General features: G+C 41.4%; 1 protein-coding gene across 8 annotated transcripts in view; it reads right to left on the bottom strand.

Moving 5' to 3' along the window:
• KLHL6 (kelch like family member 6) overlaps positions 1-21,083 on the bottom strand; it is a 94,929-nt gene that overhangs the window by 21,053 nt on the left and 52,793 nt on the right. The window contains exon 1 of one of the 8 annotated variants that reach the window (XM_074189496.1): positions 14,787-15,343. The exons of the other annotated variants lie outside the window; for them this stretch is intronic. Within the exon in view, the coding sequence (XP_074045597.1) occupies positions 14,787-15,046 (260 nt within the window). The 5' untranslated portion in view covers positions 15,047-15,343. Of the gene's footprint in view, positions 1-14,786; positions 15,344-21,083 lie in introns of those variants that run through there. 8 annotated transcript variants of the gene reach the window in all.

Here is a 21,083-nt window from a genome sequence, read left to right as displayed (position 1 = left end):
ATTTTTTTGTATTTTATTTTACTGGATTTTTTGGGGGGTGGGGAGGATTTTGTGTTCTCTTCCGCAATATGGCTCACATGAAAATATGTTTTGCATGATTGTACATACATGATCTTAGCAATATGCTTACCTTCTCAAGGAAGGGGAGGGGAGAAAGGGAAATAATTTGGAACTCAAAAATTCTTTTTTTATCTTTCTTTCTTTCTTAGTTTTTGCAAGGCAATGGGGTTAAGTGACTTGCCCAAGGTCACAGAGCTAGGTAATTATTAAGTGTCTGAGGCTGGTTTTGAACTCAGGTCATCCTGACTCTAGGGCTGATGTTCTGTCCACTGCACCACCTAGATACCCCCTCAAAATTATTTTTAAAAAGAATGCTTAAAATTGTTGTTACATGTAATTGAGAAAAAAAATAAAATTAAAACATTCTTTAAAAAAAAGAATGTAAGTTTGTTGGCACATTGGATAGAATGCTGCTTGGAGTCAGAAAGAATCATCTTCCTAGGTTTAATCCAGCCTCAAATACTTACTAGTTGTGTGACCCTTTCCCCCAGTTTCTTTATCTGTAAAATGAGCTGAAGAAGGAAATGGCAAGCCCTCCAATATCACTGCTAAGAAAATCCCAAAGGGACAGACACACTGAGATGTCCCAACAACAATTATTCTTGTTCCATGTGTCTCTATTGCCTAGCAGAGTGCTAGCAGAAGCCTACAGGAAGTGCTTCATAAATACAGACTTTTTTTTTTAATTGCTTGGTCTCCTATTCATGTAGCACTTTCACATTCATCTTAATTCAAGGACCATTTAATAAATTCCTAGTGAGCATCAGATACTGAGTAGGCTCTGGGTGTGCAGCTCAGAAGCCAGAGTCCTTGGCCTTAGAAAGTTTCCACTGGGGTCTGGGGACCCAGGTGAGGAGGCAGGGAGGAATCAAGGAACCCTGTGTACATAGGTGAGGAAATACAAAGCATCCATGTAACATGGTGCCGGCTTACCTTTTAAAAACTTCCAAAGTATAACTGTTACAAACTTATAAAATTGATAGCTGAAAGTTTAATTATTTAAAACTTTAAAATATTTATTAATTTATTTTGTATAAATATTCAACATAGCTACTACATGGTAAAAGAAGCTAGACTGAATCAGGTAGAGAAAGGGTGTTAGAAGAGGTAATTCAACTGTAAAAACATGGAAAGATTGATTTATAAGGTGCAAAAGACAAAGAAATTTCAGATTTTTTTTTGCAAGACAATGGAGTTAAGTGGCTTGCCCAAGGCCACACAGCTATTATTAAGTGTCTGAGGCCACATTTGACTCAGGTACTCTTGACTCTAGGGCCAGTGATCTATCCAATGCACCACCTAGCCACTCCCAAAAGATCTTTTTGATAAAAAAAAATGAGCAAGAAAATCTCAATAGTTTGTGATCTATGTGTCTACACCCTCTCATCTATATAAAATCTTTGTAGGATTTTATGTATATGAACTGAGAATGTTCTCCATGAAGATCTTTGGAGGGAACTTGCAGGAAGCATGCCTCAGGTAATTTGAAGGGTGGGAATCAATTGGGGATAAGAGACTTCCCAGTATCATCCAGTTAGTAAGGATCTGTGACTAGATTTGAACTTAGGTTCTCCTTTCTCCAGGGTCTATGCTCTATTCATCATGCCACCAGGTGCTCCTTCAGGTGATTTTCTACAATGGACTAAACTTTTCCATCTCACAACTGACCAAAACACATAGAGAGTATAACATTTCATTGTGTTAATCATCTATGGATTACAAACAAAAATTAAACTTGTTGGAACAAAACATCACCTCACAGGCTCTTTTATTGCAAAATTACTGTGTGATCAAGTCACTTTACCTTGTTTGTCTCAGTTTCCTCATTTGTAAAAAATGAGCTGGTAAAGGAAAAGGCAAAAGACTCCAGTATCTTTCCCAAGAAAGTCCCAAATGGGGTCACAAAGTTCAAGACCATCCCAGAATCTTCAGAGGATATAACAGAAACAACTATTCACAACTATGTGATAATAGACTATATGAGACATGAGATGTATGCCTGCCAAAAATTACTCATCCAAAGATCCAAAGAAGGGATTCTGAGTCTGTGGATAGTGAGCCTGGATGCTCCCCTTTGTATATGTCACCATATTGACACCAAGACATTTCAGAACCTCTTAGAAGAGATTTGTAGTCACTTAGGGAGTTTGGCCTGATTAGCCAAATAAGAAAGACCAAATGGACGTAGAATGCTACAATGTAAATATCAATATTCAACTAATAACCTATAGAACTTTATCCATACTGACAATGAACAGAATTCTCAACTTGGAGACAGGAATATGTGAGTCTAAAACCTGCCTAGACTGTGTGACCCTAATCAAGTCACCTAACATCTGTCTTCCTCATCTGTAAAAAGCAGCACTTACCACCCACCCCCCAGTTATTGTGGAGATCTAATGAAATGCGCATTGTAAAAAGTTTTGCAAACCTTAATGCTAACTAGGTATTTGGGGCACCATATCTGGAACAGACAATACTGATGGACAATGAATGGAAAAGGAGGAAGGAAGACAATGAGTGGGGTTCACCTTCAGAAAGTGCAAAGCTCTTTTATGGCCCCCAAGTTTCCCACAAGAGCAAAGATCCAACTTTTCAATACAAACATTATTGCTAATGTTGTTAGATAACAAAGAAAGCTGGAACCCCATTGCCTCTGAAGAACTGAAGAGGAAAACCACACAGAAGGAACAGAAAGATTTATGGGTATATGAGCAGGCCACAGCATGCAAACAATGAGGAACATTGGGAGAAAGCATGGAAAGCTTCCAGTACATTGGAGTGAATCCCCTCTGGCAAACTATTGGGAAGATGGACAAGAGTCACACAAGATGAACAGACAGGGATGGGTTGCAATCTGCATCATTGGAGGAATTTCTAAATCAACAGCTCCTTTGGAATGCAAAGACATGGACATAGACATACACACAGATACCTCTATGAATGCATACATCCATATATTCACATGTTGGCTGACTTGCTGCTTCATCATGTGGGGAGCTCCTGGTTAGGGGCTCTATATACATATCAGCCCCTTCTCTGGGCAGTCTTGGACACCTGCCTGTATGGGGAAGGACAGAGTCTGCCCCAATGTAACTCAATGCTTGTGTGGGAGCCTGGATACACTTCCTCTCCCAATAAAGCGGCTTGCCATAATCAACTGAGTTGGGTCTACTGAAGCACAGATAGATCTTCTTCATTCCTGCACCCTCTGCCCACCCAGAGTTCCTTTCCAGCCTGATACCCAGAAAGTTCCTCATGATAGCAAACAATGGTAGCAAAGATGGCTTCCATACAATCTCTTTTGAACTATTTTAAAAATTTCACCTGATTAAAGATCATCCTTTCTATGCCCAGTCCTCCTCCCCCTGCCACCTCCATAAAAGAGTCCAGGAAATTTTATGATTAGTTATTTTTCTCATCTGTAAAATGGAGGCAAAGGCTGAATCAAGACAAGCAAAATGATGCTCAGTTTCATGGACTCATCATTGAGAGCTGGAAGGAACTTAAGACTTATTATTTTGACCTCCTCTTTTAATCGATGATGAAATCAAAGCCCAGGGAGGTTTTGGGGACTGGCCCAAAGATACCCCAGGTAGCAATATCAGAGGTGGAAATAAACCCAGATCTTCCTGACATCAGGTCTTGTCTAGTCCTTGCTCATCTCTGTCATGATTTCCTAACAACCCACTCAAAACATCAATCAAACTGGTTGTTTCTGTCTTAACAAATGGATGATTGAATGGATCTTTCAATTGTTCAGCTACCTGTTTTGACTGGTGATGTTCGTGTCTTCTGCATTTCAGGCCACCGTGAATGCTTTCCTTTGTCCCTTAGCCAAGGTCCCACCACCTGCAAGAAGTCTTTCCAGGGTCCTTTCTTCTCCTCCTCTACTGCTGGCATCTCCCTTTGGAGATTATCTTTCATTTATCCTATAGATATTTTCTGTGTACATAGAGATTTGTATGTTGTTTTCCCCTCCTCTGCACCTTAGAGGATAAGCTCCTCAAGGGCAGGGCTTGAGATTGTGCCTTTGTGTATCCTTAGCCTGGGATATGTGGTGTTTAATAAATGTTTCTTGACTGAGAGATCTTAGCTGACATATTGGGAAATAGGCCAAAAACAAAGATCAACCCCACCCAGCAACCCAAAAGAAGTTTTTCTACCAGGCCATTTGGAATGCTAGAAAAATATTTTTATTTCATTGTGTGACTGGTGTTTAGTCTTCACCTTCTCATCTACATTAATTGCTTCTTAAAGATGTGTCTGTCTTGACTGCTGGGGTTTTTCCATTGTTTGTTTTAGTTTTGATTTTGGTAACCTGAGGTGTCCCACAGGACATGAGCTAATCATGGTGGGTTTGGTTCTCTTCTCCATAAACCCTTCCTTAACTCACACATGAACTAGGGCACCATGGGTCCCTCTTAGCTTTTTTCTGTCTTTCTTATGTCTGAACCTCATCCAAGCTGAAGACTGAAGTTCTTTTGTTTTATAGACTCTTGGTTGACCTCATTTGGGGTTTTCTTAGCAAAGATATTGGAGCACTTTGCCATTTTCTTCTTCTGCTTCTTTTACAGATAAAGAAACTGAGGCAGACAGGATGAAGTGACAGGATCACACAGCTAGGCAGTATCTATGATTGGATTTGAACTCAGAAAGATGAGTCCTCTTGACTCCAGGCTGCACTCTACCCACCAAGGTGTAGAAAAGACCTTAGAGGACATCTAACCCAACCTTATTTTACCAGTGAAAAAAATCGTGCCCCAACTAGGTGAGCTGCCTTAGGCCACATGGGTTGTAAGTGATAGAGACAGGATTGGAATTCAATTGGCCTCAATTCTTGGATTCTTTCTCCTATGCCACACCAACTCTGAGGAGGCCTGGGCTGAAATGGTGCATCAGTCAGTTTATTCCACTCTCCCTGTTTTTGCATTGCTGCCAGAAATTTTTGCTTTGAATTCAGTTTTTAACACAGCTTTGGGTACCTCTGCATAGATCTAGAAATACAAGACATCACTGTGAGACCCCAAGCACATCATTTCTTAGTCTCAGTTTGTTCATCTGTAATATGGGGGGTTCATCTTGGTGGTCTTTGAGGTCCCAGCCAGCTCTAAATCCCAGGATCCTATAGATGTTGGAGACCAAAATCCCTTCCCTGCAGGGCTCTCTGCATTTTCTAGACAGTGACTCCTTGATCCTCACAAGACTCTTATGAAATCAAGGGTAGCTATTAGGATCCACATTTTACAGCTGAAAAACAGGCCAAGAGCAAGTAAATTGCCCAATAATCACAGAGTGAGTCAATGGGAAAGTTTGAACCAGAGCCTTGGCCACAAGACTGTCTGCCCCAGCAGCTGTGAAAACACCAAAGGGTCCCTGTCTCAGTCCTAAAGGAATCAGACTCTGAAGTTAAAACAGGAGAAAAACCAAGACCCTCAAACCTGTCTACCCTCATTCCTGGTTTTCTAGATTTTGGGGTTTTGGTGGGGAGGAGGAAGCAGCCACAAGGTTGGGGCATCTGACCTCTGCTGGGAGGGGGGGCATGGAGCTGGGAGGTGTCTGGAGTAACAGTGGGGACAGTTGGGGAGCCTGGGGGAATCTGACCCAGAATCTGCACGGCTAGGGCCAGCAGGAGTGGGGAGAAGGGAGGCCTGTCTCTAGATGGCCAATCAAAGGATCTCATTCCATTTCTGGATTGCACTCATTGCTAAGATATTTTTTTCCCTTAAATAAAACCCCACTTGCCCCTTTGAAACATACTCATTGTTCCTCCCTGCCTTCCCTCACCCCCCTCCCCCAAGTAGAACAAAGCTAAGGCCTCTTCTACATGAAAAACTTTCCGCTGCCAAACTAGAATATTTCCTGAACCAGGGTTCCCCAGGGGGGCGTCTTTGGCTCCAGAAAGATGATGCTGCAGTGGGGAGGAGAGATTGAGAATCACTCTTGGGCTGTGAAGAGCAGAGCAAGCCCTGGCTGCTATTTATAGCGTTAGAGGGAATGTTGGGGCAAATATGAAGATAAACATCCATCAGTCAATCAGCAAGCATTAATTAAGGAACACTACAGGCCCTCTCAGGCTAGGTGAAGAAAGAGAGGCAGAATGGATGGACCGAATGAATCATTCATTAAGCCCTTCTATGTGCAAAATGGAAACCATTTCTACTCTCCAGAAGTTGGGATTTCAAAGGGAGTAAAGAATAAATAGAAATGCAGAATAAGTATGAGGGAGTTGGGGAGCAAGGGCCCTGGAAATTGGGTTGGGGATAGGAAAGGGCTCTTGTAAAAGGGCTACTTGGGCTTTATGTCAATGAAGATAGCAATTCTATGAGGCAAAGGTGAAGAGGAAGTCAATGCCAGTCATGAGGAAAGACCAGAGCAAAACATTAGAGATAGGAAATGGAATTTCTTGCATGAGGAAAAGGCAGAAAGTCAGTTTGGTTTGGTCTTGAATCCTAACTTGGTATGTGTAGGCCAAATAAGGACGCCTACCTGTGGTCAGAGTCAGGTGGGCAAACTGTGCCGTAGACATAATTTTTGTTGGTGGCGGCTTTTGTTTTTTGTTTTTCTTCTTTTTGTCTGATGAAGCCCAGACCAAGACCATGGCTCCTTCCCAGAAACAAAGAACTGATTTCCCCAGTTATTATGAATCTCAGAAACCATCAAGATTCAAACTCAAACAAGAGTTCATCTATAACATCTTCCCAAAAGTGTACTAGTCTTTGCTTGAAATTTTCCAGTGAGGGTGAACCCACTATACAACCATTATATGTTTGGACACCTCCAACTGTGACAACCATTATATGTTTGGACACTTCCAACTGTGAAGTTTCCCATTTCTACCCATTGCTCCTGGTTCAGTTGCCAGGCATAATCAAGTCTCAACCCTTCTCCATATAATGGCTCGCCATGTTTTGGGGTTTTTTAATCTCCAGGTTAAACATTTCCAGTACTTAATCCCAAGACTTTTCAGTAGCCCTCCTTTGAACACTCTCCAGAACTGAAGATAGCGCTTCAAGCACTGGTTAATCATGTGGTTCCATACCCTACATCTCTCTTAAGGTCGTCTAAGATAGCGTTAGCTTTGGGGACTGCCATAGTACACTTCTGATTCCTTATGAGTTTGTAATTTGTAATTTATAATGGACCCCTTCCCAGGATTATTTCCTGATATCACCCAGATCCTTGGAGTCAGGGGCTATTTTTCTTTTTGTCTTCATATCATCAGCACCCAGAAAATAGTAAGCACTTAGTAAATGTTTATTGATTGATTGTTATTTCTCTCTCCAAAAAAAAAATCATCCTGTATTTAAATTGTATTTTGAATATATTTAAATCCCTATAAATTGTTTGTCCTGATATCATTCCATCAATAAACAAATATTTTTCCACATCTATTATGGGTAAAGCACTATGCTGTGGATTCAGAGGCAAAAGTGAAACAATCCCTGCCCTCAAGCAGTTTACATTTTATCTCCTCTTAGAATTATGTTCCTTGAGAGTAGGAATCATAATAAATACTTATTGCTCAGTTGGTTGATTGAGAGAAATAAATTCTCATTACTCAGTCTGATGTTTTGTCTTCCATTATGGAAGAAGACCATGATAACAGAGAGATGATGCTATGACAAGCTCATGAATTGGATTTGAGTAAAGGGGTGCTGTGCTATGTCAGCAGCCTCACTTTCTCTTTTGGAGCCATCTGGGTCCAGAGACCTAATAGGAATCAGGATGACTGGAGATGGCCCTGGATGTGAGGTAGTCAGGGTTAAATGACTTGCCCAAGGTCACACAGCTAGTTAGTGTGGGGTTGGATTCAAACTTCCATCCTCCAGTGCTCTATCCACTGTGGCACCTAGCTGCCCAATTACTAGGTCTAAAAGACCCAGGGCAGAACTATACCAACATTGGTCAACCTGGGATGAATTCCTTCCTGCTGTCAAAAGTATCTCTCTGTGCCAAAGGCTCATTATTCTCTTCATTCTGGACCTGATTTGGGTCCCATCCTGACTGGTTCTAGAACCAGACTATCCATATTTTGAGAGTGCCAGTCCATATGGAGGATGATTGGGGGCATGACCACTGGGCTGATGTTTGTCCTTCACTCTTTTTTTTTAAATTTTATTTAATTAAGGCAATGGAGTTAGGAGTGACTTGCCCCAGGTCATACAGCTAGGCAATTGTGAAGTGTCTGAGGTCACATTTGAACTCAGGTCCTCCTGACTCCAGAGTGGATACTCTATCCACTGTATCACCTCGTTGCTAATGAACCCCCAGAAAGCAGTCTTGAGTCGTCCCTGGACAAGTTTACCTTCTGGGGTTTTTTGTTTGTCTTTTAGTTTTAGTTTGTGGTATTACAAGCAGCAAATAAAGCTGATTTTGTTGTGCTTCTCCTACCTCACAAGCTCAGAAGGTCCCTGGTCACAGCTACAAGCATTGGGGCAGAAGGGCCATTTTTGCTCTTTGAACATGACATTCAAAGGAAACTAGCCCTCTGCTCTCCTAAGATTCTGAGAGACAGAGGCTAGGACCTAAACATCACATCCCTCTGGGGCCATGCCCATTAGGGCTAGAACCATATCCTCTAGGGCGCCCAAAGATAAGAGGTCTAAGCAGCTAGTCTGAAGAGAAGAATAGAAGGAAAATCCCTTCATGACTAATCAGGAATTAGAGGGAATTTGTACACACAGGCCCCCAGGCAAACAGACACACATAATTAGCCATTCCACAGTCTCTCCCTAACTTCTCTCCTTCCTGGTTTTGAATAATAGCCTAGAGTCCTTCCTTCATGTTTTTTTTTTGTTTCTGTGTTCAAGAAGCCAGAATCCTGAAAGTATCTAATATTTCAACCATTTTCACACACACATAAAATGCATAAAATATTAATCTTTTGATTACAGTTTTTCAAAGCTTCAGGACATAGTTTATTGTTTGGATTTTTTGGGGGGGGGACCAAACTGTGATTTCATTTTTCTGGGGAACTCCTAATAGGGAAACTCCCTCTTCCAATGCCTATTGAAAGTGCTCCTTCTTTCTCAAAGAAGTAATGAGGTTAAGTAATGTGAGGGTTCATCCAGTCAAAGTATGTGTTAAGGGGAGAATTTGAACCCAGGTTTCAGCTCACAACGTGTAAAGCAAAACATGGAATGTCAAATGTCTGAAATGTTTTCCTTAAATATTATTTAAACATAGAAGTAAGTAATATCCCATCCTCTGGGTTAATCTCATTAACACTAATAGGAGAGCCCTTCATACTATTGCCTTCTGAATTGTCCAGCCCATTTCCTTCTTTGTGGATTGATATATGCTGTTCCAGACTCATTTTTTACCAAATTATACCAATAAATCACCTGATTTGTTAAAAGTTAAAAAAAAACCCAAAACACTAGGGACAGCTAGGTGGTGCAGTGGATAGAGCATGGGCCCTGGAGTCAGGAGGACCTGAGTTCAAATCTGGCCTCAGATCCTTAGCACTAGATAGCCATATGATCTTGGGTAAGTCACTTAACCCTGATTGCCTCGAATTTCCATCATTTTGATCTATATCTGATCATTAGGTCCAGATGGCTCTGGAGGAGAAAGTAAGACTGGTGACAGCACAGTTCCCTTCAATCAAACCCAATTCATGTGCTTGTCATGGCATTACCTACCTGATGTTTTGGAAGGACAAAACATCATTATCATCATCATGAATAGGAGATTGAGCTCAGCATGAGGTAGATCTAGAGAGAGGAAGACTGGAGTTCAAATCCTGGCTCAGACACTGTGACCACAGACAAGGCACATCACCTCTGCCTGCTTCAGTCTCCTTATTTATAAAATGAGAATACTAATAGCAACTTCCACTCTATGTTGCTGTAAGAATAACATGAGATAATATCTGCAAAGTAAACCTTAAAAGTGCGAGATGAATTTTTAATGTCAACATAATGTAGAACAGGGCGTCTCCGGATAGTTTTCAAAGGCTTTGTACCCTTAGAAGAGAGTACATCTTATTTTCACTAATTTCTAATTGAAAATTATATTTTCCATTAATTATTTTAAAATACTATTTAGAGAAGTAAAGAAGTTTCCTCAGAGGCTGCCAAAGGGTTCAACAACAACACACATACACACACACACACACACACACACACACACACACACACACACACACACACCTGATACAGAGGATAAAAAGTCAACTTTGAAGGTAAATCACTTAACTCTCAGTGCCCCCCAGCAAGACTCTGAGAAACCTTGCAAGTGGAGGAACAGATGCCAGGAGGCATCTGGGAGAGGAAGTTTCTTCTTTGAAAGTTCCTTACACTAATGAAATCAAAGGACCATTCTTAAAAAAAAACAAAAAACTTCTTTACATATATCCTACTCCAGTGCTTGATATAACTGAAGATGATCTTGGGTTCTTAGAGGTTGAGTTAAGTTGTACCACAATCTCTGACTAGAAGGGCTTTGGCCATGGGACCACCACTGACTTGTACCTGCTGTCTAAGGAACAGCTGAGCAAGTAGAGTGGAGGTCACCATCTGGAGGATGGGGATGAATTATGCTCCTATAGTTATAGTTCAGGAAGCATAGGAAAATGGCTAAATTGAGAGTTTTTCACTTTATTTGCACTGTGGTCCTCTTTTAAAAAAAGAGTCCAAAAGGACTCTTTTGGAGCCTAGGGAACTTTTCTCACAATCATCAATAAACTAAAATATGGAGAATGACAGAGGGAATCAAATCTAATGAAATGAAGTTTTCAAAAAATGTTTTCAATAAATTCATGGGACCTTTTAAATCTATCTCCTGACCCATGGGCCCTAGCTTACAAATGCCCTAGGACTGAAGTTGCTGAAAGTCAACCAGCTCAGATCATTTAGGCATTTTAAATCTTATTGCTTTAGAAGCGATGGCCAACAAGATCACAAACTTTTAGAGGAACCGAACCTCATAGACACTGACAAATTATTATGATGAAACTGGAAGATCAAAAAACTACAATACACTGGAGGGATGGTTGACTCATCTCTTTGTCAGACTAATTTTCATTGTGTACTAGATACCTTTATGTTCATGTTTCTGAAGATAAGAAGCATATTAAGGCCCATAAAGTCCTGCTACCTTTAGATGAGCATAAACAAACAGTTTGGGGGTTCTGGGTCTGAACCCACATCCGTTGCAGGAAATGAAAATATGGAGAAATTCTATGAAAAATTCAACAAAATCCTCCATACATGATCAACCCAGATCTTGCCATTCAATGACTTCACCTGAGCATGGGCACAGAAGACAACAGTGAAAAATTATTTTAGAAAACATCACTTTAGGGTCAAAAAATGGAAAAAAAATGCAAAAGCAGATAAACTCTAGAGATGCTTCATACCTGAAGAATACTCATAAATATTTTCTTCATTTAATGATTCAGAATTTTCTAAGCTATAGACAGGATAAATGGCTGAAAAGACTCAGAGGGATGAAACTGAATTTAAGGAGGACTGGGAAAGGCAGTTTGCAAAAGGTGGGATTTTAGTCATTTTAGAACCAGTTGTTAATGAACAATCTTATTATCTAAAGTCCAAGTAAACACCCAATTTCAAGAAATGAGATGATGTGAACAATTGTAACAGCTCCAACCCAAATTGTTTGAACACTCAGAAGAAATGAAAAATGGACAAAAGACATTCATTTTGTTGCTGTGTTTTATGGGAATTTCATGAAAGAAAAAGTCCCTGCATTATAAGAGATGAATGGAAGATTTGAAGTCCTATCAACTCATAAAACTGAAAAGTTATTGAAGAAAAAATCCACCTGCTTAATGTTAGGCATGAGATATAGCTAAGTCAGCTAAGGGGTTGAAACCAAACCCTTCATTTTACAAATGAGAAGATTGTGACCCAGAAATATTGTTTGATTTGCCAAGGTCAGAAAGAGCCAGGATTTGACCCCCTATCTTTTTTTCTTCAAGTCCAGTGCTCTCACACACTTCCTGTCAATTCAAGAGTGTTTGTGGATGAAAATAAAAAGGACGACAATCAGACAGGAAATGGAACAATTCTTCCAGCAATAAATAGCATGTGGCATCATTGAGAATATGTCAGACTGGAAAAGGAAGTGGGTTGGCTGGGTAGAAAGGAGAGACAACACAGAAACAGCGGGAGGCTACATGGCTATGTCTGATAAATGAAGAAAACCGAGGGAAGAATCATACAAAATGGGGGTGGAAGGATTGAAATTTGCAGCATTGAAGGGAATGATCATAGGCTGCAATGATAGTCAACATTTATCAGAAGGAATATGAGATTCTAAGACTAGTTCAATCCCTTTATTTTACAGATGAAGAAACTGAGGGTCAGGGAGGTCATAGGATCCCAGATCTGGAAGGAACCTCCGTGGCTGTCCAGACAACCTCCTCATGTAGAGAGGAGGAAACTGAGGCCCTGGGAGAGAAAGTGACTTGCCCAAGGTCACACAGGCATTGTGTCAAAGGAACCCAGATCCTCTGGCTCCAGACTAATACTCTCTTTGCATAGCCCTTGCTATCCTTGCTCTTTCCAGCAATGATGATAAATTCAATTTGGAGACCCAAAATAGTAGTCAACTTGTCTCTGAGGTCTGCAGTAACTAATCATTCCCATATGGATGCTCTTATCCCCCACTCTATCCATGGATGTCGAAGTAGCCATTGTTCCCAATCACATGAAAAACGAATTAACAAAGAAAATGTCTTTCATGTCATTCATAAGGCAAAATATTCTTGAGTGTTTGCTATGAGAAGACCCTGCTCCACTGGGTTTTTCAAATGTGTCATTTGCTCAAGTTGGCTTGATGGGAAGATTTCTTGATTTGATGGGAAGTTGGTTTAATGCTACAGTTGATTTAATGGGAAGATATGTATGAACTACTATGGAGGGAAGGAAGCAACACCAGCCTGGCAAGAACCATGTAAATGAAGACAATACTGCATGGCAGCTTCTGAACAACTGTCATTGCCAATCTTGGTCTCAGAGGACAGCTGATGTTCTAAACCCAGAAGGGAGGTAAGGGACCAGTGATGCCAAATATAAAGTATGACCTCAAACACCTGGCCTATATTAGTCAGTTTGGCTTAAATCCCTTTGTGGTTATAAGGAAGGGTTCAATGAAGGGAGAAGGGGATGATTATCATTGAACTTTAATTAAAGTCAAATTCAACTAAAACTTTAAAAAATTGTTCTATTCCCTATAATCTAAGATAGTGAATGTAAAGATCCCTTCCTTTGATGTCTAGAAGGATTATGACATTCCATGGCAATGACTCAAGCAGATACTCTGTAGCCTTAGGTATGTCCCTGCCAAGGGACACTGGGACACCAGTTATGAACAACACCTTGTGGTTTGTATTGGAAGCACACTGGGATGAAAAGAAGGCTTGACTTCAGCATCGAGCTTTCCTTCTTACCTCAGGAATATCACTTCCCTTCTCTGGGCCTTGGTTTCCCTATCTGTAGAATGCAGGTGAATGACTACCTGAGCTCTGAGGTCTTGCTCAGCTTTATATTTATGATCTTGTTGTTCCAAGTCATTTCCTTTCTCTGGGCCTCAGTTTCCCCACCAGTAAAATGAGAAGGGTGGATGTGGTGACCGTGCAGGTCTTTTCCAGCTCTAGAGCCAGAATCCTAAAGTCCTCTAACTAGATGACATCTCAAGTCCTTTTGCTTCTAAATCGAGGCTCCCATGGATCTTACTATCAGTTCAGTCAAAGCAACAAGCATTTTTAAAGTAGCTCCCATGACTCAAGGCCCTGGGCTAAGAGTAGAGAATCCAAAGAAAGGCAGAAGACAGTCCCTGCTCTCAAGATGCTTACACTCTAATGGGGGAGAACATGCAAACAGCTATGTGTAATCAATAAATATAGGATAAAGAGGGAAGCAATGGAGGGAAGGCATTTAAAAGAGAAGGAAAAGGTGGAATTTCAGCCAGTCCTTGAAGGAAGCCCAGAAGTGAAGAGGATGAGGGAGAGAATCCTGGACATGGGGGACAGTTGTAGAAAATGAAGGCTGTCCATCAGTCAGAGAGAAATAAGGCTAAAAGATAAGACAGATAATACATTGTGACTTAAAGATTCAGCAGCCTCCTTTTTTTTCTGAGACCTTGAAGTTACTCCTTCTCCCTCTGCTCCCCACAATCCCTCCCAAACCTCTTAATGATAGGATCATAGATCTACATTGGTAAGAGAGAATAAAGACCATCTAGTGCAACCAAGTCAGATGCCCAAAGAGGACGTTCAGATCCAGAAAAGGTGAAATGACAAATAGAGTGTGTCAGAGTCAGGATCTGATGAATCCAAAGTCAGTTCAAGCTCTTATCCCTGTAGCCTAGAGCATCCTCAGCAATTCATATTATAAGTTGGAGGAAAAAAAGAAGGGACTTGTTTTACAACCTGTTTCTCTAAAATACTGTTACAGAGAACAAAGAAAATAATTGGGCCAAGATAAAAACCAACCCAATCAAACTCTGCAAGACCCAGTAGTTTCAATTCATTTCATCTTCCTCTACAACTACTTTGACTTCCATCTAAATGCTACCCCTAACATTGTGATTTTTCTGTGGCTTAGTCTGCAAAAAAGACTTTGGGGTCACCATCTCTGGGCTTCTCTGCTAGCATCTCCTCTCAGGGGATTTTCAAAGCCCAACAACAGATAGTGTCCTATCCATTTTTGTTCAAAGAGATGCCATCCTCAACCCTCACTCTGGGGATCAGGTACCTGAAATAATTGCTGGCCGCAGCAAGCACCGCTCGATGGCAGGAGAATTCTTGAATGTCCACACACAAGATGACATCGGTCAGGGAATTTTCCAATCGGAGGTTCTCCAGGCCATTCTGCAGAATCTTGGAGAGTTCCGTGTCATCAAATTTCACTTTTTCACCATTCAAGACTTCCACCAGATCCCCTCTCTTCCTGGAATGGCTCTCGTCCAGAGGAGTGAGGGGTCCTTCTAGACTTTTTTCCACAGTGTCTCCCATGTTTCAGGGGCCACCATGGCATCCCGTCAACACTTGAGTCTGAAAGAGCTCAGATGGTGCACTCGGGTCACCCTGGAGGGACTAGGCAGATTTCCTGCCCTCTACTATCAACAGCTGTCACACACATACACATAACAGGAAACCTTGCACTTTCTCATCCTGTTGCTACAAAGGAAAGCAACTTCTTTTTTTTTTCTTCTTTCTTTGAAATATGAGTGTGTTTAGAAACATCTTCAGACTGAATATAAAGGGAGAAGCATAGGGGTAAGGGGGAGATTCAGATCATAGATCATACAGAGCATCACAAAAATGGTTCAGATACCACCAAAGCCAACCTCCCCATTATACAGCCTTGCCCAGGCTCCCAAAGCTAATCATCATCTGACATGGGATTTGAACCCAGGCCTTCCTGATCTGGGGCAGCTAGGCAGTGTAGTCGATAGAGCTTAGGTGGGACCTTGCAGTCAGGAAGACCTGAGTTCAAATCAGCCTCGGACACTATTAACTGTGTGATCCTGGGTAAGTCACTTTACCTTGTTTGCTTCTGTTTCTTCATCTATGAAATGAACTGGGAAAGGAAATGGAAAATTACTCCAATATCATCACCAAGAAAACCCCAAATGGAATCAAGAAGAGTCAGACACGACTGAAATGATTGAACAACTTCCTGATGCTAGCTCTCTATCAATGTTGTGTCCATTAGACTGGAAGCTCCCTGAGAGCAGGGATTGTCTTTTCCTTTTCTTGTATTTCTAGAGCTTAGTACATAGTATGTCCTTAATAAATACTTGTTAACTAACTTATTCAAGCAGTTTTCTACCTTAATTTGATGATCAGCTACCAAGTGTAATGAACATCTTTGGTCCTGGCTGTTGTCTGAGTTTTTATACCTCTGGGTGAGTCCCTGTGCTGTCTGGGATAATTCTGGGAGTTGTCATAAGATGATGCAAAGTCAGAGAGCTAGAAAGAGCCAAAAATCCCAAATCTTTCACTTTACAGATGAGGAAACTGAGGCCAAGAGAGGTGAAGGAATTTGCCTAAGGTCACACAGTAGTAGGAGAAATTCAAACCAAGGTTGTCTGTCTCCAAATTCATCCCTGATCCATGGCCACCCCGTACTCCCAGCTGCCCTGAAACGTGGACCCAGAAGTCCCACACCATCTTGGGCTCCTTCTCCTTCCTGAGACCTAAAGACTCTTGTGTCCTTGGCTTCCATGACAATTGACCTCATCATCATCTATGCCATTGCAGCATCCTAGTCTACAGTGAGAAATGTACTGCCCTACTGAGAAACAAGAAAGAGAGAATGGGGGCTGAAGCTACCCACCTGAGAAGGGGATCTGCTAGGGTAGGGTTTCCCTGGACTACTTGATTCATTGGGTTGGGACTGGCTGTAAATATGGCTGGCCGGCACAATGGGTTCAGCCCTCAGGGAAGGCAGGAGTTTCATGAGAAGAAAAAATATTGTTCCCTTAGTTTTAGATTGTCCTTCTAATCTCAGTCCAAAGACCAATTTTTCCATTCTTAAAAACAGAATTGCATGATCGATTCTTCCTAGGAACCACAGGAGTGATTTAAATAGTTATAACAAGAAGGGTATCTCTGAGAAAAATCTATATGAATTTATTCAAGTCGCACTTCTTCCACTGAAGACCTTAGTTTCCCTACATGTAAAATGAGGTGGTCGGTCTTGATGATCTCTGAGGTCCCTTCTAGTTCTAGATATATGATTTTATGGAGTTTTTTATACATGAAATATAAGAATATATAATATATATTATATATATATATGTTCATATATATTAGGTGCCAGTCACTATTCTAAGAGCTAAGAGATACAAAGACAAAAATGAAATTTTTCCTGTTTATATTCTAATGAGGGAGACAGCATAGACAAATATGGGTTCATAGTTGTACAAGGTAACCTTAGAGTGGGACTCAGGACAGCTGGCCTGCAGAAGATGCTACTTGAGATGAGACTTGGAGTAAACCTCTCCTGGCGCCTGATGTGTCTGGGCTCTAACTATGGCCCTGAACCAGCAGAGGCATCCAGGGACAAATGATGACTTAAGGAGAGAAATCCCTCTGAAATAGGGGATCAGGAACAGACCAATATGTTTGAATCATAAAGTATTTGGAAGGAAGTGATGTCTAAGAAGATTGGGGAAGGGGGAGTGGGGAGGAAGGGAAAAAAAACATTTATTAAGAGCTTACTATGTGGCAGACACTATGCTAATCAATAACAAATATTATCTCATGTGCCCCTCCCAACCATCATGAGAGGTAAATAATATCATAATCCCCATTTTATAGTTGAGGAAACTGAAGCAGATAGAGATCAAGTGACTTGACCAGGGTCACACAGATAGGAAGTATCTGAGTCTGGATTTAAATTCAGGTCTTCCTAACTCTTATCTGCTTTGCCACCTACCTAATTGAGACTAGTTTATGATGTGCTTTCAATGTCTAAAAGAGCTCATATTTGATCCTAAATATAGAAAAGACTTATACCCAATCCCATAATCAGGCAAGAGGACTTTCCTCCAGTTTCCCATAAGGACCTAGGCAGTGACTTAAAATACTACATTGGGGAACTTCGGGTTGCTAGGGAACAACTTAACTTTTGCTTGTTGGAGGTCCCCACTTTTCCACTTGGGAAATAATTTAGGGGAGACTCAACCTGTCCCCCTATTCCTGCAGAGTCTAGGTGACTGCCAGAGACAGCCAAGGGCAAGCCCTGGGTTCTACTTTCTTTCTCTCTCTGGCACATCACTGTCTTGGGAGTCTCCATCTGTAGGTCTGGTTTGCAGCCAAGCACCACAGCTACAAAAGGAAGTGGACTTTATCTTTGCCCAGTAATCAAAGAGTACTCTGAGCACAGTTGTGGAGGGTGGGCTGCACCTTCCTCAGTTCTTGCCTACTTCACTTACAAGAGTGGAGAAACAATGGGAGATCAAAGGGCTCCCTGCCTCATTTTCCCTAACATTCCTTTTTGCACATAATTAATATAAAAAAAAGATAAAAAGGAATACAGGTGTGGAGAGCAGTTCTTTGCCCACACAGAGGACCATAGTAATCTTTATGGCCACTTCAGAAGAAAACACAGTCTCCTAGGAGCTTGGTGGAGGGATCCGGGTTGAGCAACAGAAAAAGACTTGGGGAGAGACAGTGAGGAAGTGAAACCAAAGTTAGGGATATTGCCAACATGGGTACATCTGGCATTGGGGGTGTGGTAGAGGTTCTCCCTTCCTCTCTCTACTTCCCTTTCCCCACTGTCCATCCAATGACTGAAGACCCTGCCCCTGGACCCTCTGCAGGCACCAAGACAAGGTGAGAAGGAAAGATCATGGTTGTGGAAAAAGTAGTCTAGATTAAAAATTCATTTTTTAAAATTAATTCTGTCTAGTGAAGAGATGGCAGTACACTAGATTCTGGGCAGAAAAATCAAGGATTTCACAGTCTACTGTGGACATGTGATTTGTAGACCGATAAAGAATTCACTGGTGGACTGGAGAAGAGCTCATAGAGGAAGGACCCTCAGGAACTTGAGAGATCACAATCTACACAACTTTAGATGAGTCATTTAGCTTCCCTAGGATTCAGCTTCATCTTCTTTAGATGACACAGCTTGTGACATCCTTTGTAGCTCTCTACCCTTGGAAATCTTTGAACTTTCCTTGGCCTCAGTTTCTCAATTCTAAAATAAAGGGTCTGGATGACATGGCACTTTCCAGTTCTTGAGTTATGGTCCTATGGTCTCAAGTGGAGATGATGAAGGAATCAGTCAATCAATGAGCATTCATTAAGTGGGGGTGGGGGATAACTTTTACAAATGGCAGTCTTGAGTAATGGCCAGTCATCCATTATGACTGGAGCTCAGTGAGCAATGAACTTGTGAGGGAGAGAGGGATTGTTGAGTTGTTTCTGGTTCTCTCTTGAGGGAAGTCATGGATAGGACAGAAGGCCAATTGCCATTACTTTCAAAAAGAAGGAAAATTCTTCAACTATAAATTATTTTGTATGGTTGATGAGCTTGATTGCAATTCCTAGCAAAATTCTGAATTAATTTTTGAATTTGGGGTAGCTAGGTGGTGCAGTGGACAGAGCACTGGTCCTGGAGTCAGAGGACCTGAGTTCAAATCCAGACTCAGGCACTTAATAATTAACTAGCTGTGTGATCTTGGGCAAGTCACTTAACCCTATTTGCCTTGCAAAAAACCTAAAAAATTTTAAATTTAAATTTTTATTGATATTTTTGTTAAATCCACCTTCATTTCTCATTATATCCCTCCTTCTCCTCCCAGCTGCTCATCCCTTAGAACAAAGAATAAAAAAGACAAAACAAAACCAAAAACTAATCAACATGTCAACCAAGAGTGGTCAGTATGTGCTATCTTTCACACACATAGTCTTCCACTGTCTACAAAAAAATAGAGAGAGAGAGAGGTACATTCTCATATCTCTTCTTTGGGGGCAAACTTGGACAAGAAGTGTATTGGACATCACTCTGGGATGGCTACGGTCAAGGTTAATAATTTTTACAGCTTATGTTACTGGCTAATATCTAAATTCTCAATCCAAAACCAAGGTTTATGAGTTTGGAATTTCTATTTCACCTATTGTTAATTGTTTAGTAATCACAGGAAGACAGATGATTAGAATTTGGGAAACCTGGCTTGTTATCTTTGTGAGAACCACATAGGTTTCTGGTTATTTTCTAAAAAATTTTTTTAAATTAAAAAAAATTAGACATCCATCTTCCCTATGTAATATAAGGATGATATTTTTGAGCAAATGTGTAACCTGATTCACAATCCACTGGAAGTTTTAATGATCCCTTGATCTTTTTTATGTGTATGTGTGTGTGTGTGTGTGTGTGTGTGTGTGTGTGTGTGTGTGTGTGTTTTAATGGTCCCCTTGATCTTTTTATGTTTATGTGTGTTTGGGGTGATCATCTTGGTCTCCATCTATAGGTTTCTTGGCAAATCCTAGAGAATAAACATCATGTCTAACATATTTCTGACATTTTATTTTACCCCTGATTTTAAGTTTTACAATCTGTAGTAGTTGTCAAGACTTGTAGAGCCTGGAGTCCTGCAGCAAATGACAGGAGGGAGAGAGGGAGGGAGGGAGGGAAAGGAAGAGAAGGGCGAGAGGGGGAGAGAGAGAGAGAGGAGAGGAAAGAGGAGGGAGGGAGGGAGAGAAAGAAGGGAGAGAGGGAGAGGAAGAGGGGGAAGAGAGAGAAAGAGGGAGGGAGAGAGGGAGGAGAGAGGAGGTAAGGAGGGAGGGAAGAGAGAAGGCAAGACAGAGGGGGAGAGAAAGGGAGGGGGAAGAGAGGAAAAGAAAGGAGAGAAATAAGGAAAGAGGGAAGGAGGGAGAGTGAGAAAGAATCAGAGACAGAGAATGGGGAGAGAGAGAGAGAGATCCTAATCAGCATTTCTTACTTCCTCATTTCCCCAGGGAGTTGCCCTGACCATAGACTAATGTGGGCAGACTTTTAACTGACAAGCTAACCCATTCCTGACCTAAGGGTGTGTGTGTGTGTGTGTGTGTGTGTGTGTGTGTGTGTGTGTGTGTGTGTGTCTCACAAGCACTTATGGGGTAACAAGGAGAGGGGGGGGACATCTTGGGCACAGAGAAGACAGAAATCATGGGGAGAAATGCCCTGCAAGCTGGGGTCCTCAGCACCCAAGCTGAGCCCATGGGACAGGTTTGGACAGATCCTATTTTTGTTGAGATTGTGGGGGTGCTGAGAGGAGGGGGAGTAGACAAGTGAGTCTTCATTTCCTTCTCCCCTCCCCCCTTCCTTAAGGAAGCTTACCTAGTCTCAACATCTCTTTCTTAAGAGTTTTGTTTGCTTTCTTTTTCCTTCCTTGCCCAAATGTAGGAAAGAAAGATAACAGAAAGTCTGGGAGGTTGAGAGAAGAGAAACTGATAGACAGACAGAGAGTGAGAAAGAGAGACAGAGACACAGACAGACAGACAGAGAAACAGAGACACACACACTAAGAAAGAAAGAAATGGACAGAGACAGAAC

The sequence above is a fragment of the Macrotis lagotis genome, chromosome 5 (assembly GCF_037893015.1).
Source record: "Macrotis lagotis isolate mMagLag1 chromosome 5, bilby.v1.9.chrom.fasta, whole genome shotgun sequence".
Lineage (NCBI taxonomy): Eukaryota > Metazoa > Chordata > Mammalia > Peramelemorphia > Peramelidae > Macrotis > Macrotis lagotis.
Note: the sequence above shows the minus strand (reverse complement) of the source record. Positions and strands in the feature narration are given on the sequence as shown.